At 41.6% G+C, this 13,274-nt stretch overlaps 1 protein-coding gene across 4 annotated transcripts in view; it reads right to left on the reverse strand.

Moving 5' to 3' along the window:
* Positions 1-13,274, reverse strand: part of LOC134345770 (protein phosphatase 3 catalytic subunit alpha) — a 285,040-nt gene that overhangs the window by 34,011 nt on the left and 237,755 nt on the right. For all 4 annotated transcript variants that reach the window (XM_063046959.1, XM_063046957.1, XM_063046960.1 and 1 more), the window contains exon 9: positions 61-186. In XM_063046959.1, the coding sequence (XP_062903029.1) occupies positions 61-186 (126 nt within the window). The remainder of the gene's footprint in view (positions 1-60; positions 187-13,274) is intronic.

The raw sequence follows: 13,274 nt of genomic DNA on the forward strand, positions 1-13,274 counted from the left end.
AAATGGCTTTACTGGGACATGGGCTCATCACCAGTCAACGTACACAGGCAAGTTACAAACCTTTCTCCCCAACAAATGGCAAGGACCAGGTGAAGACATCCATGAAGTTGGGCAACCAGTAGGGATGTGGGGAACAGTTGAACTGCCTGATATTCATAACGTTGTTCTCATATTTCAAAACTGCAGCTGGAAAGAAAAAAAGTGAAATGAATAAAGGTTCCCCCCCAGCAAGATTGAAAAGCCAATATGCAACAGTGAGTACAATCAAGTATATAGACTAGGCAGTTAAATATAACTAGTTGCACCACTCACCTTATTCCAAAATAGAAACAACGGCATGGCAAGGTACAAGATGCAGCATATTGTCAAGTTATCACCAAATAACAAATTATTGTACCTGCAGACAGATTTGACCTGGGGAGGGTGGAACTGGACAGATTCAAGAGCTAACTTTCCAATGGTTTCCTTCTAGGCATTCCCCAGGTTTGAGAATTATTTAGAAAGAGAAAACAGAATCAAAATAGTTATAGGACAAAGAAGACCATTCAGCCCATCACATCTGTGCCAACTCACTTTCAGATTAAACTATGTCTGGCTCTTTCTTTGTGGCATAACACACTTCTTCCTTAGACACATTTGAACAAAACCCTTTGGAAGGCAACTATGGAAACAGCCTCGCCACATCTGCAGGCAACACACTTTAGATTACAACCACACTGTTACTTCCACTCAAGTGAGTTCTTTTAACATAATATGATGGTTATACCCCAGCTACCATAAGGACTATGACAGAGAATGCTTGGTAAACGCACTTGAATATCGCCTCACACCCCTCCTCCGATATATTCTACTAAGGGGTCCTAAAGGGTTGGGTTTATGGTGCTTTCCCCGCAAACATGGTGGAATGTTCATTTCTTTATAGAGGGGTTGAGTAAATGGTGTATATGTACTATATTAAAGATAAATTATTTTGTAATATGATGGTAACTACATTGTGGGGTGCATCATATTCTGATTCATGTGTAGTCTTAAGTTAACTCTGTGAGTAATTAAAGATGGCACATCCTAATGCCCAAAAAAAAAAGGGCTGATCATTCTCGGTAGCAGGCAGCAAGAGACTGAGCGACCAAGAGTTCGCACTGGGCATAGTATGTCGCTATAATTGTGTTTTCTGACAGATTAAACTTTGAGGTAGATTATTAGGTATGAGTTTAACAATGGCAAATTTCTCACTAAATTTAATTTTCTTTCCATGCTATATATGGATTTCACAAATCGCACTAATGATACAAATTCCTTCAACACTCCCAAAAATTCTTGGAACCTCCCCCCCCCCCACCACTGGGGGACACTTTCAACAAAGGGTTGCAGTGGTTCTGATGGTGGCTCATCATGACTTCAAGGGCATTTAGGAATGGGCAATAAATACTACCCTTGCCCTTGATGACCACACCCAGAGAAAAAGAAATTTTTTTAAGAAGTCATTCATGTAGGTGAGATTGTTTTGTCAGACTGAGCAAGATTTGTATAGTCAAATCACTAGTGCACAAAAAAGGTTTGCAGGAATTTCACAAATAATTCACAATGTATTCTTATAAGAATAAACACAATGAATTCACATGAAAACAGGGCAACAAACTGCCGTGGATTGACAGTTGATGATAGGAGAGAAAACAAAATAGGAAAAAATGGGTCCCAGTCTAGTTTGGTTCAGGCAAGTGCCAACTCAGGGAAGGATTCAATGGCAAAATTACACACTTAGGAAAGAACTGCAAGCTGAAAAATCAATGTACATCAGGCCAGCAATTTTGTTTAAATTTTGTGAATCCAAAGATCACAGGGTGAATGTCACTGGACACTAGGGGTCAGTGCAGCTCTAACAGTGAATGTGGAAATTTTAAACATTTCCATTTTGTGTAATCTAAATAACACTTTCATCAAAGCAACTTCACGTGTTTGTACAAATGTGTAGATTGAGGAGTTTACCATATCTATGTCTACTACCTGCTTCACTTAACTTTTGTTCAGTGGTAACTTAGGCTGCTACCATTTCGTTTTACAGCTGAGTATATTGAAATTAACTAAGTTTTCATAACATGAGACAGAAGCAACCTTCATTTACGTAGAATCAGAGAAACCATATTGTTCTTTAATACATTGTCAAAATGGAGTTTAATTTTGATTAATGTGAGGTGTTGCATTTTGGGAAGTCAAATCCAGGCAACACTTCTGCAGTGAACAACAGGGCCCTGCAGAATGTTACAAAACAGAGGGACCTTGCAGTTAGGGTTGCCAACTTTCTCAACCCCCCAACAAGTGACAAAAGTAGCAGTCAAATACGGGACACTTGTGTTTACCCTGAGAAAGACTACCATGACCATGAAGCTTTGCGCAGGTACCTGCGTGCGCATGCGTGTACGTGCCAATTTTTTTCTACAACTCCGTTTTGGCTTAATCTTCCCGATTCTGTTAAGAGAAACTACACTGTACATACCTTATCTCTACTTCATATAGGCTGCGTATTTATCATATCATTCCTGCTTTTACTATGTGTTAGTGTTATTTTAGGTTTTATGTGTTATTTGGTATGAGTTGATAGGTTATTTTTTGGGTCTGGGAACGCTCAAAAATTTTTCCCATATAAATTAATGGTAATTGCTTCTTCACTTTACGCCATTTCGGCTTATGAAAGGTTTCATAGGAATGCTCTACCTTAGCGGGGGAAATACAGGACAAGGGCAGTCCCGTATGGGACAAACCAATTTAGCCCAATATACGGGATGTCCTGGCTAATACGGGACAGTTGGCAACCCTACTTAGAGTACATGTACATGGTTTACTGAAAGTAGAGTCATATTCAGGATGAGGGTAGCTTTTGGCATGTTGGCCTTCATGAATCACAGTACTGTACTGAGTATGAAAGTTGGGAGGACACAGTGCATAGTACAGGATGCAGGTGAAGCTGCACTTGGAGCAATGTGTTGAGCTTTGGTTACTCTGCTATAATTCTTTGGAATAAGGTGGTATTTGCTGCCTATTCCTAATTGCATCAGATGAGCGGCCTGAGTCACAGTGGTTCAACACAAAACAAGTCTATACTCATCTTTTTGTCCACCTACACTCATCCCATTTGCCTGGCCTCTGAATTACTGATCCAGTCCCATTACCTTCTCTGTTTTCAGAACAGCCTGGTGGTTAAAAGATTTAAAAACAAATGTAACTGTTTCCCATGACAGAGGACTGGTAACCAGAATTCCCAGCTTGAAAGTGAATGGTTAAGCCGTGGTAGCTATGAACTGGAGTGCACAATCTGGTTGAGTTCGGTTGGGACCTGGCCTCGCCTGTTGATGCTGCCCTCCCATGTTTGAGCAGTGGAATGACAGGCTGGATTGCATGTGTCTGTACACTGCTGGCAGACTGTATCATCGATTGCTGGACAATGTCACTCAGGGTCTTGGACTATATATGTTTTTTTTTGAGTGAATATGCTTTTTTGTTCAATATTTTGAATTGTGTTACTCGCTACTTTTGAATGTTTGCTTACTATTTTGAATGTTCTGCACCTTGGCCCCAGAGAAACACTGTCTCGTTCGGCTGTATCCATGTATGCTTTGAATAATAATTAAACTTGATTTGATTTGAAAAGGCTGTGTCAGTAGACGTTATAAGAATCTACAACATTGGATAGATAGCTGCAAAAGGAGTAAATTCTGGGGGACTGAGAGGAAAGAGTAGGAACTGACTAGAAAACTCATTCAGAGCCAGAACGAGTCTAATGACCAGCTTCAAAGCAGCATCATGACAGACTGAGCCAGTGAAGCATCAGATGTAACATTGATCTGCACATAGACAACTTTAGCAATTCGTTTTAAATGCAACTGGACATGACAATTACAATGTTGAGGCACAGGAAGAGCAAGTTTCTTCTGTCCAGGTAGAGAGATCGTTACCAAAGAGTCCTGAATAGAGTACAGTACAGAGCAAGGCTCACAGCAAGCTTAAAGTGATTACACTCTGTTCCAACAAAAACTAAGGCCAGGATTATCTTTTCACAAACACAAGAGAATCTGCAGATGCTGGAAATCTAAACCAGCACACACAAAATGCTGGAGGAACTCAGCAGGCCAAGCAGCATCTATGGAAATGAGTAAACAGTCAACGTTTCAGGCTGAGACCCTTCAAAATGGCAACTGTTTACCCTCTTCCACAGATATTGCCAAGCATGCTGAGCTCCTCCAGCATTTTGTGTGTGCAATCTTTTCACAACTTTTTCAACTTGTAATGCTGAAGTGCAGTAAGGAATTAACACCCCAAACTGTGTGAAGGAAATGAGAGATGTCAGCATTCAGCTTCTCTAGCCATCTTGCAAGCAGTCAACATTTAATATAAGACCATAAGATATAGGAGCAGAAGTAGGCCATTCAGCCCATTGAGTCTGCTCTGCCATTCAATCATGGCTGATCTAATTCTTCCAGTCATCCCAACTCCCCTGCCTTCTCCCCATACCCTTTGATACTCTGGCTAATCAAGAACTTATCTATCTCTGCCTTAAATGCACCCAAAGATTTGGCCTCCACAGCTGCTTGTGGCAACAAATCCCATAGATTTACCACCAGCTGACTAAAGTAATTTCTCCGCATCTCTGTTCTTAAGGGACATCCTTCAATCCTGAAGTCGTGCCCTCTTGTCCTAGACTCCCGTACCATGGGAAATAACTTTGCCATATGTGGAAGAATTTAAGACTCTTTGGATATGTAGGGGTTAACCTAATAGCTTGTGAATGCTCTTAAAATTCAGCTAAAGTCCTTGCTCTTAGAATTTAGCTGAAAGTCCCTGATAATGTCTAAAGAAAAATGTTATGGCGCCGCATTTACGTAATGCTGTTGATTGTTGAAATTTAGGCCAAGTTCAAAGTCACGTTGTTTGTTACATTTTAGGTCTAAATTCACAGTCAAGCAATGTTATTGTTAAGTGCTTTTAGTTACGTACGCTGTGTCTATATAATGAAGCGTGTCTGAAAGCTCACCAGAGCTTCTGAACACCGCTTTTAGGAAAAGAGGCTCTCCATTATATAATGTATAAATGAAGTCCTTTAGTCTGAAACTGGCCTAACCGACGTGCAAACGCAAGTGAAACTCCTAACAACAGAAGTAGTTGCCCTTAGGATGGTAGCCTTGCAAAATAGAATGGCCCTGGACCTACTCTTAGCCAAAAAAGGAGGGACATGCGCCATGGTAGGGCAGGAATGTTGTACTTATATTCCCGATGCCTTAGAAAACATAACTGACTTTAGTCAACACATAAGAGGAAAAATTGAGTAGATTAGAAAGATAAGGAAACAGCTCAAGAATTTTGGTTCAGGTTGAGTCAATGGTGAGGAAGGAAAACACAATGTTAGTGTTCATTTCGGAAGGACTAGAATATAAAACCAAGTATGTAATGCTAAGGTTTTATAAGGCACTGGTGAGGCCTCACGGAGTATTGTGTGCAGTTTTGGGCTGATTATCTAAGAAAGGATGTGCTGACTTGGGAGAGGAGTCAGAGGAGGTTCACAAAAATGACTCTGGGAACGAAAGGGTTAACATATGAGGACAGTTTGATGGCTCTGGGCCTGTACTTGCTGGAATTTGAAGAATAAGGTTGGAATCTCATAGAAACCTATCAGGTTAAATGTTAAAAGGGCTAGACAGAGTGGCTGTGGAGAGGATGTTTCCTATAGTGGGGGAGACCAGAGGACAGAGCCTCAGAATAGAGGAATAGCTTTGTAGAATGAAGATGAGGAGGAATTTCTTTAGCCAGGAGGTGAATATGTGGAATTCATCGCCACAGGCAACTATAGACGCCAGGTCACTGGGTGTATTTAGGGTGAAGTTGATAGGTCTTGATTAGTCAGGCATGAAAGGTTACGGCAAGAAGGCAAGAGAATGTGATTGAGAGGAAAAATGGATCAGCCATGATGAAATGGTAGAGCAGACTCGACAGGCCAAATGGCCTAATTCTGTTCCTAGCATGTATGCTCTTTTAAATAGGGTTAATGCATGCATGCTTCTCACCCTCAGGTTTTGTGAGACTAACTAGAGGTCACAAGATTAGGGTGAAAGGTGAAATATTTAAGGGGAATCTGAGAGGCAGCCTCTTCATTTAGAGGGTAATTCAAGTGTGGAAAGAGTTGCCAACAGAAGTGGCGGATGCAGGTTCAAGAGAAGTTTGGATAAGTAGATGGATGAGAGGGGTATAGAGGGATAGAGGGGCATGAGAGGGGTATGGATGGCACCTAATAGTGACTTGATGGCGCCTACGGCAACTCCTTTGCTTGCATCTTTGGAAACAGCTCTATTTCCATCTTTCATATCTTTTTTTTCCCTTTTTCAAGGTTCTTTTGAAGACCCTGACATGGAGTTACACGCTGACTTCGGATCTTTGCCGGAATGGGACCCGCTCTCAGGGCCTCATGGCCAGCCGCTTTTCAATATGCCAAGGACACAGCCTGGAAGACTAACGCGCCTTTAGGGTGCCAGATTTTCCTGGCTCTGGAGGCGGGCGGATTCGAGGTCGGTGCTGCTACCTGGTGTGTCATGGGAGTACACAGATCAAAAGCAGCGAGCTGGCTGCTGTGCCCAGAGATTCGAAATCTTTGGGCACAGAGCTCAGAAAAAGCGATGCAATAAACTTTTAACACCATAAATCAGTGAGTTGACTTGTTATAGTCTCCCCCTGCTGTGAAATGGGGACATCTCTTTTTAGAGAGAGAGAGCGAGAGAGAGAGAGCACGTGCGCGCCTGTGGTATGTTGAATTACTGGGTGAATGAGTGTTTTTTGGGGTACTGCAAGTGTGTGTCTTTATTTGCTGGTGAACGCAGCAGGCCAGGCAGCATCTGTAGGAAGAGGTGCAGTCCTGACGAAGGGTCTCGGCCTGAAACGTCGACTGCACCTCTTCCTACAGATGCTGCCTGGCCTGCTGCGTTCACCAGCAAATTTGATGTGTGTTGCTTGAATTTCCAGCATCTGCAGAATTCCTGTTGTTTGTGTGTCTTTATTGATGCTTTGCTGCACACTTGAGTACTCGGTGGAGGGTGCAGATGTTTTTTTGTTGGTGGGGGGTGTTGGCTTTGCTGCTGCTTATGCGTGGGAGGGTGGAATGGGGGGGGAGCTTTGGGGTTCTAACATTTAACTGTCATTCATTCTTTGGGGCATTCCTCTGTTTTCGTGGATGCTTGTGAAGCAAAAGAATTTTGGATGTCCTGTATATTGTATACATTTCTCTGACATTAAATGTACCTATTGAAACCTATTGAGATGGGCACAAGTAGATGGAAATAAGCAGAAAGCAGGCTGGTATGGACTAGATGGGCCGAATGGCCTGTTTCTGCTGTAGTGCTGTTATGAGTATCTGAGTTAATGATCTTATTACCCTCCACAAATTCACAACTCCATCACTGCTCACCATGTTACTGGTACTTCCACACTTCACTATTCCCCCACAAAATCCTGCCATGACTCCTTGACTCAATCTCATTCATGCTCCAAAATGCACCCTGTCCCATTCAACCTTTCTAACTTATACTAGCCTGAAACTTAAATTCCTCATCATGTTCAAAAAGGCTTGTGTTTTCCCTCAACCCTGCGATTTCCTGCCTTATTTTTCACAACATGGTACAGCAGTCCACGTTGCTGCCTTACAGCTGTAGATGCCCAGATTCAATCCTAGTCTAGCGCAAGTATGGTCCATGTGTAGTCTATGTTCTCAGTATTCTCACCATTGGCAAGAACGCTGCTACAAGAATGGCTCACAGTCCTCCTCATTACATACTCAGTGTTATGATTAATCAAAATGTTATAACTATTCCATCTCAGATAATTAAACCAATCCCTGCTCCCTAAATAATCCATGTAAGAACTGGGATCCAGGAACTTCAGATTCATGACGCTTCTAAAAATATATGTTTGTGTCTCCTTCCATTACTGTCTGTCTATTAATAGATTCTAAACAAGGAAAACCCTGCAACAACTAACAATGCTGCATACAAGATGGGCTACTTTTGAGATAGCACTGCCAACATATGGTTTCTCTGAATTACCGACTATCCCACCTAGTTAGTAGAGGGCCACTAAGCTCCCAAGACATTGACCAGAGCTGCAGTTGGCCTCACTGCAGTAATAGAACAGAATGGTACAGCGCAGAAACAGGCCCTTCAGCCCACCATGTCTATACGGATCCCTTCTACCTGTACATGATCCATTCCATCCGTACTCAAGTGTCTACCCAAAAGCCTCTTATACACCACTATCATATCTTCTTCCACCGTCACCCTAGGCAAACTGTTCCAGACAGACTGCTCACAGTGTAAAAATAAACTTACCCCATACATCCCCTCTAGTATTCGACATTACTACCCTTAGAAAAAAGGCTAATTGTCTACTTAATCTATGCTTCTTAATTTTATAAACTTCATCTTCCTTCAGCCTCTGACATTTCAGAAAAAAAGAATTCAAGTTTATACAACCTCCCCTTCTACCTCATACCCTCTAATCGAGACAACATCCTGGTAAACATCTTCTGCACCAACTCCAAAACCTCCACAACTGTCCTGTAACAGGAAGAGCAGAACTGCACACAGTACTCCAAGTGTGGTCTTAGCCAAGTTTTACACAGCTACACATGGCTTCTTGATTTAGAGCATATTTCATATTCAATGCCTTGACCAATGAAGGAAAGCATGACATGCGCCTTTTTTTTTAAAACCACCCTATCTCCTAGTAATATTTCAGCAGTCCAGGTGCAAAACATGAACACTGGTTTCAGGACCCTGTGATAGATTGGGAGATGCCACACTGATGGATTGGGAGATTCCTCCTGCTGCATCAAACCAGAGCTTTGTAACTGCAGCACTAGGCGCTTAGGGCATCTTGTGTCTCTCTTCTGTCCCACAAATCTTCTTCACCAGCATCAGTCTTCTGTACTCAAAGGGGCTCCAGGATGGCAGGGACACTGCTACACAGGTATCCATGTTGAACAAAGGGGTGCCACTGAGAGGGTGCAGTCTCCAGATGGTGCAAACCACTTAGTTGATTATGTATCTCAACTGCTTTATTTAGCAGTGAGATTGAAAAACTAGAAATTGAGAAATGATTCTTCAAAAGGGCATTACAGTTGGATATACTGTGGGTTATGTTTTAGGTCAATAAGCATTAGGCCAGACTAGGCATTCTTTTTAACTGAAAAAATAATGGTTCTTATTTGCATGTTGATCATCCCTCACTGTTTTCACATGACTGTTCCTGCTGCTTTCCCATAGGTACCATGGAAATTTATGGTATCTCTGGCAAGAAGCATTTCACAAACCCATACACTTAATAACTCCAGACACTTCAATGTCTTCCCAATGAATCCTCCTCAGAGAAAGAAGCAAAATATTATTCAGAGCCACACCTCCCACAGCTGAAGCACTCCCCCCAGTTCTGTCCTTCCCAATATGCAATCCTCCCTACCTCAGTGCCACCTTTCCTGCTGTGCAACACTCCTGCTCCCCTCACTGTACTTCCTGTTGTATGTCACTCCCTAGACACCATCACTCACAGCGTGCGACAGCCCCATCACAAACTGCTATTACTTCAAACTGAGGCGCTCAAAGCTGAGAATTTAACATAAACATTTTAATATGGTTAAGTGGCAATTATTAACATTTAAGATAAGAACAGAAAACACAACAGCTTGGGTAGAAGCTGATGGATGAGGAAACAAAAATACAAACCGAACAAACCAGCAAATTCTAACTATATTTAACAAGATCAGGTTTAACAAGTGCTGAGCAATCTCCAATTGGTTCAACATCCCTGGAACAGTATTACATCTTCCAAGTTTGAAGAGGATGTTGCAAGGACAAGAGGGCCTAAATTATAGGGTGAGATTTGCTAGGTCTTAATTCCTTGGGATGCAGAAGAGTAAGGGGAAAAACTGTTACCATCCACCTAATCTTATAAAAATACTTAAAATTGTGAGAAACATTGATAAGGTGGATAACACAGTTATGTGTTTAGAGGGGAGGACCCTGGAGGGATACGGGCTGGACACAGGAAACTGGAACTAGCTAAGCGGAAATAGTTGGTATGGACTTATTGGGCCAAAGGACCTATATCCATTATATCTACATCTGATCTACATAAAGCAGATCCTTTATGTGGGACCATAAACAGTGTCAGGTCTTTGATAAGTTGAGTTTGTGGCAGGTTCAATCTTGGATGTAGAATAGACACTGTCCTATATAAATTTATCAAAATTTAAAAATACATAAAATTTCCTGACAATTAGAATAGCATCTTAAGTTATTCCAAATTGTGCAGTAAAATTGGGGGCAATGTATTAGCATGGATAGAGGACTGGTTAACAAATAGAAAGCAGAGAGTTGGGATACATGGGTGTTACTCTGGTTGGCAATCAGTGGTGAGTGATATACCACATTGGATCTGTGCTGGGCCCGCAACTGTTCACAATATACATTAAGGACCTGGAAGAGGGGACCGAGTGTAATGTATCTAAGTTTGCTGATGACACTAAATTGAATGGAAAAGCATATTGCGCAGAAGATACCGAGAGTCTGCCAAGAGATATAGATAGTTTAAGTGAGTGGGCAAGGGTCTGACAGATGGTGGGCAAGGGTCTGGCAGATGGAGTACAATGTTGGTAAATGCGAGGTCATTCCAGTTTCCCCCGGGATCAATAAAGTATGACTATGACTCACTTTGGAAGGGAAAATGAAAGAGCAGATTATTACTTAAATGGTAAAAAAAAAAATTGCAGAGGATTGCTTGTGCATAAATCTCAAAAGGTTGATTTGCAGGTGCAACAGGCTATCAAGGCAGCAAGTGGAATGTTGGCCTTCATTGCTAGAGGGATTGAATTTAAGAGCAGTGAGGTTATGGTGCAACTGTACAGGGTACTGGTGAGACCGCCCCTGGAGTACTGCATGCAGTTCTGGTCTCCTTACTTGAGGAAGGATATACTGTCTTTGGAGGCGGTGTAGAGGAGGTTCACCAGGTTGGTTCCAGAGATGAAGGGGTTACACTATGAGGAGAGATTGAGTCACCTGGGACTGTACTTGCTGGAATTCAGAAGAATGAGAGGAGCTCTTATAGAAACATATAAAATTACAAAAGGAATAGATGAGATAGAGGCAGGAAAGTTGTTTCCACTAGTAGGAGATTCAGGGGAGTAGATTTAGGATGGAGATTGAGGTCAAACTGCTTTTCTCAAAGAGTGGTGAATCTGTAGAATTCTCTGCCGAAAGAAGCAGTGGAGTCTTCCTCAGTAAATATATTTAAGACAAGGTTGGATAGATTTTTGTATAATAGGGGAATTAAGGGTTATGGGGAAAAGGCAGGTAGGTGGAGATGAGTCCATGGCCAGATCAGCCACGATCTTACTGAATGGCGGAGGCTTGATCAGCCGGCCAGATGGCCTACTCCTGCTCCTATTTCTTAATTTGACAACCCGGTGCACCCTTCATGAATATGATCCTATTCACACATCTTTCCTTCCAACAAGGTCTATTTTCCTGTCACCCACTGAGACTGGTGATCAATACGAGCTGCCAGTGAATACAACAGTTTAATCTCACACTGTTAGCAAAATTCCACTGTTGTCTTATATCACCCTTTGCAGTTCATACAACTTTGCTAGATATCCATGATCCTCCAATTCTGCAATCTTAAATTTAGCAGAATGGGTCTCAATCCCTCAAATTGCCACTGTAAACCTCTCCACCAATTGAGCACATCTACAAGGAGTACTGCCACAAGAAAGCAGCATTCATCAAGGACCCCCCTCCTCCCCCTCCCACCCCATCTAGGCCATGTTCTCTTCTCACTGTTGCCATTAGGAAGGAGGTGGAAGATTCTTAGGTCCCACACCATCAGGTTCAGGAACAATTATTACCCTTCAACCATCAGGGGATAACTCTACTCACCCCATTACCGAACTGATTCCACAACCTATGGACTCACTTTCAAGTACTTTACAACTCATGTTCTCACTATTTACTTGCTTTTTTTCTGTAGAGTTTATCTTTCGCACATTAGTTGTTGGTTCATCTTTTTGTGTATTTTTTTTATTGATTCTATTTATTTCTTTATTCTATTATGAATATCTGCAAGAAATGAATCTCAGAGTAGTGCTTGGTGACATATACAGTACATTTTTGATAATACATTTACTTTGAACTCTTCCTCACTGACTGAGCTCTTCACATCTTCTTCAGGAGTTCAGCACAAAGTGCTGTCATAGCTCAGGACACTGGATGTATTAAGCCTGCTGCAGTATATTTTTTTAAACGTAAAGTGTAAATCATACTAGGGTAAAGTAATTTTGTTTGGATGGGAAAGGATAATTATAACTACAATGATAGCACCCTATTTCTCTATTGAGTTGAATGCCCACTAACCAGCTCCTTTAAATCCAAGTTTGCTGTGTTTAACTTTGAACAAAATCAGACCAATTTAACACGAAAACAATAAGTTTACTTTCACATCACATTTTTCTGGCCATATTTGTTGGGACTATTTATCCTGGCAGAACACTGTAGTGTGTACTCAAAACTTCAGGTTTTTCAAGAAGCAGTGATTTGCCGACCTTTCACATCCAAAACTCTTCAAGCTCATGGAGTAGTGGAAATAAAATCTCACTTCCTTCGTATGCCTCAATGTGTTTTTGTGGTCAAAGAAAATGCACTAGGCGCAAAGAGAAAACTATTCAAAGCTCGATTTTTAAGTGAATGCTTTATAGACAAGCATACTAGGTTTACCAAATGCAATATATCAAAAAAGCCTCCAAGAACAGGATTAGGCAGGCAAGAAAACAAACATCCAGGAAAAGAATGCAGAAGGAGTATGGAACTTGTGTACAAATGGGTGTGCACTAATCTTTAAAGGCAATAGGAAAAGTTGGGAGAAAATCCTAAAACTGAGAGAATGTGTGGAAATTTGTGGAAATACTTGGAAATGGGGGGTTGCTTCCTTTGGAGAAGCGTAGACTTCAGGAGTCAGGAAGGGCTCCAACAAAGTAGTTTACAGAAACTGGAGGTGGTGGTGGAGGGGTGGAAGCTGTGATGTCTAGGAAAACAGTCAAAGGAAATGATTCAAGAGAAATTTTCAATAGTTATTGAATAAACATTTTAAAAGAAGAGTTTTTCAGGATTTCAGGGAAAGGCAGGGGCAGAAGATATTACTTCAGCAACACGAAAAATAGGAGGGGCAAAATAACTTCCTTACATGATTTCTAA

This window comes from Mobula hypostoma, chromosome 4 (genome assembly GCF_963921235.1).
Source record: "Mobula hypostoma chromosome 4, sMobHyp1.1, whole genome shotgun sequence".
In the NCBI taxonomy this organism is placed as follows: Eukaryota; Metazoa; Chordata; class Chondrichthyes; order Myliobatiformes; family Myliobatidae; genus Mobula; species Mobula hypostoma.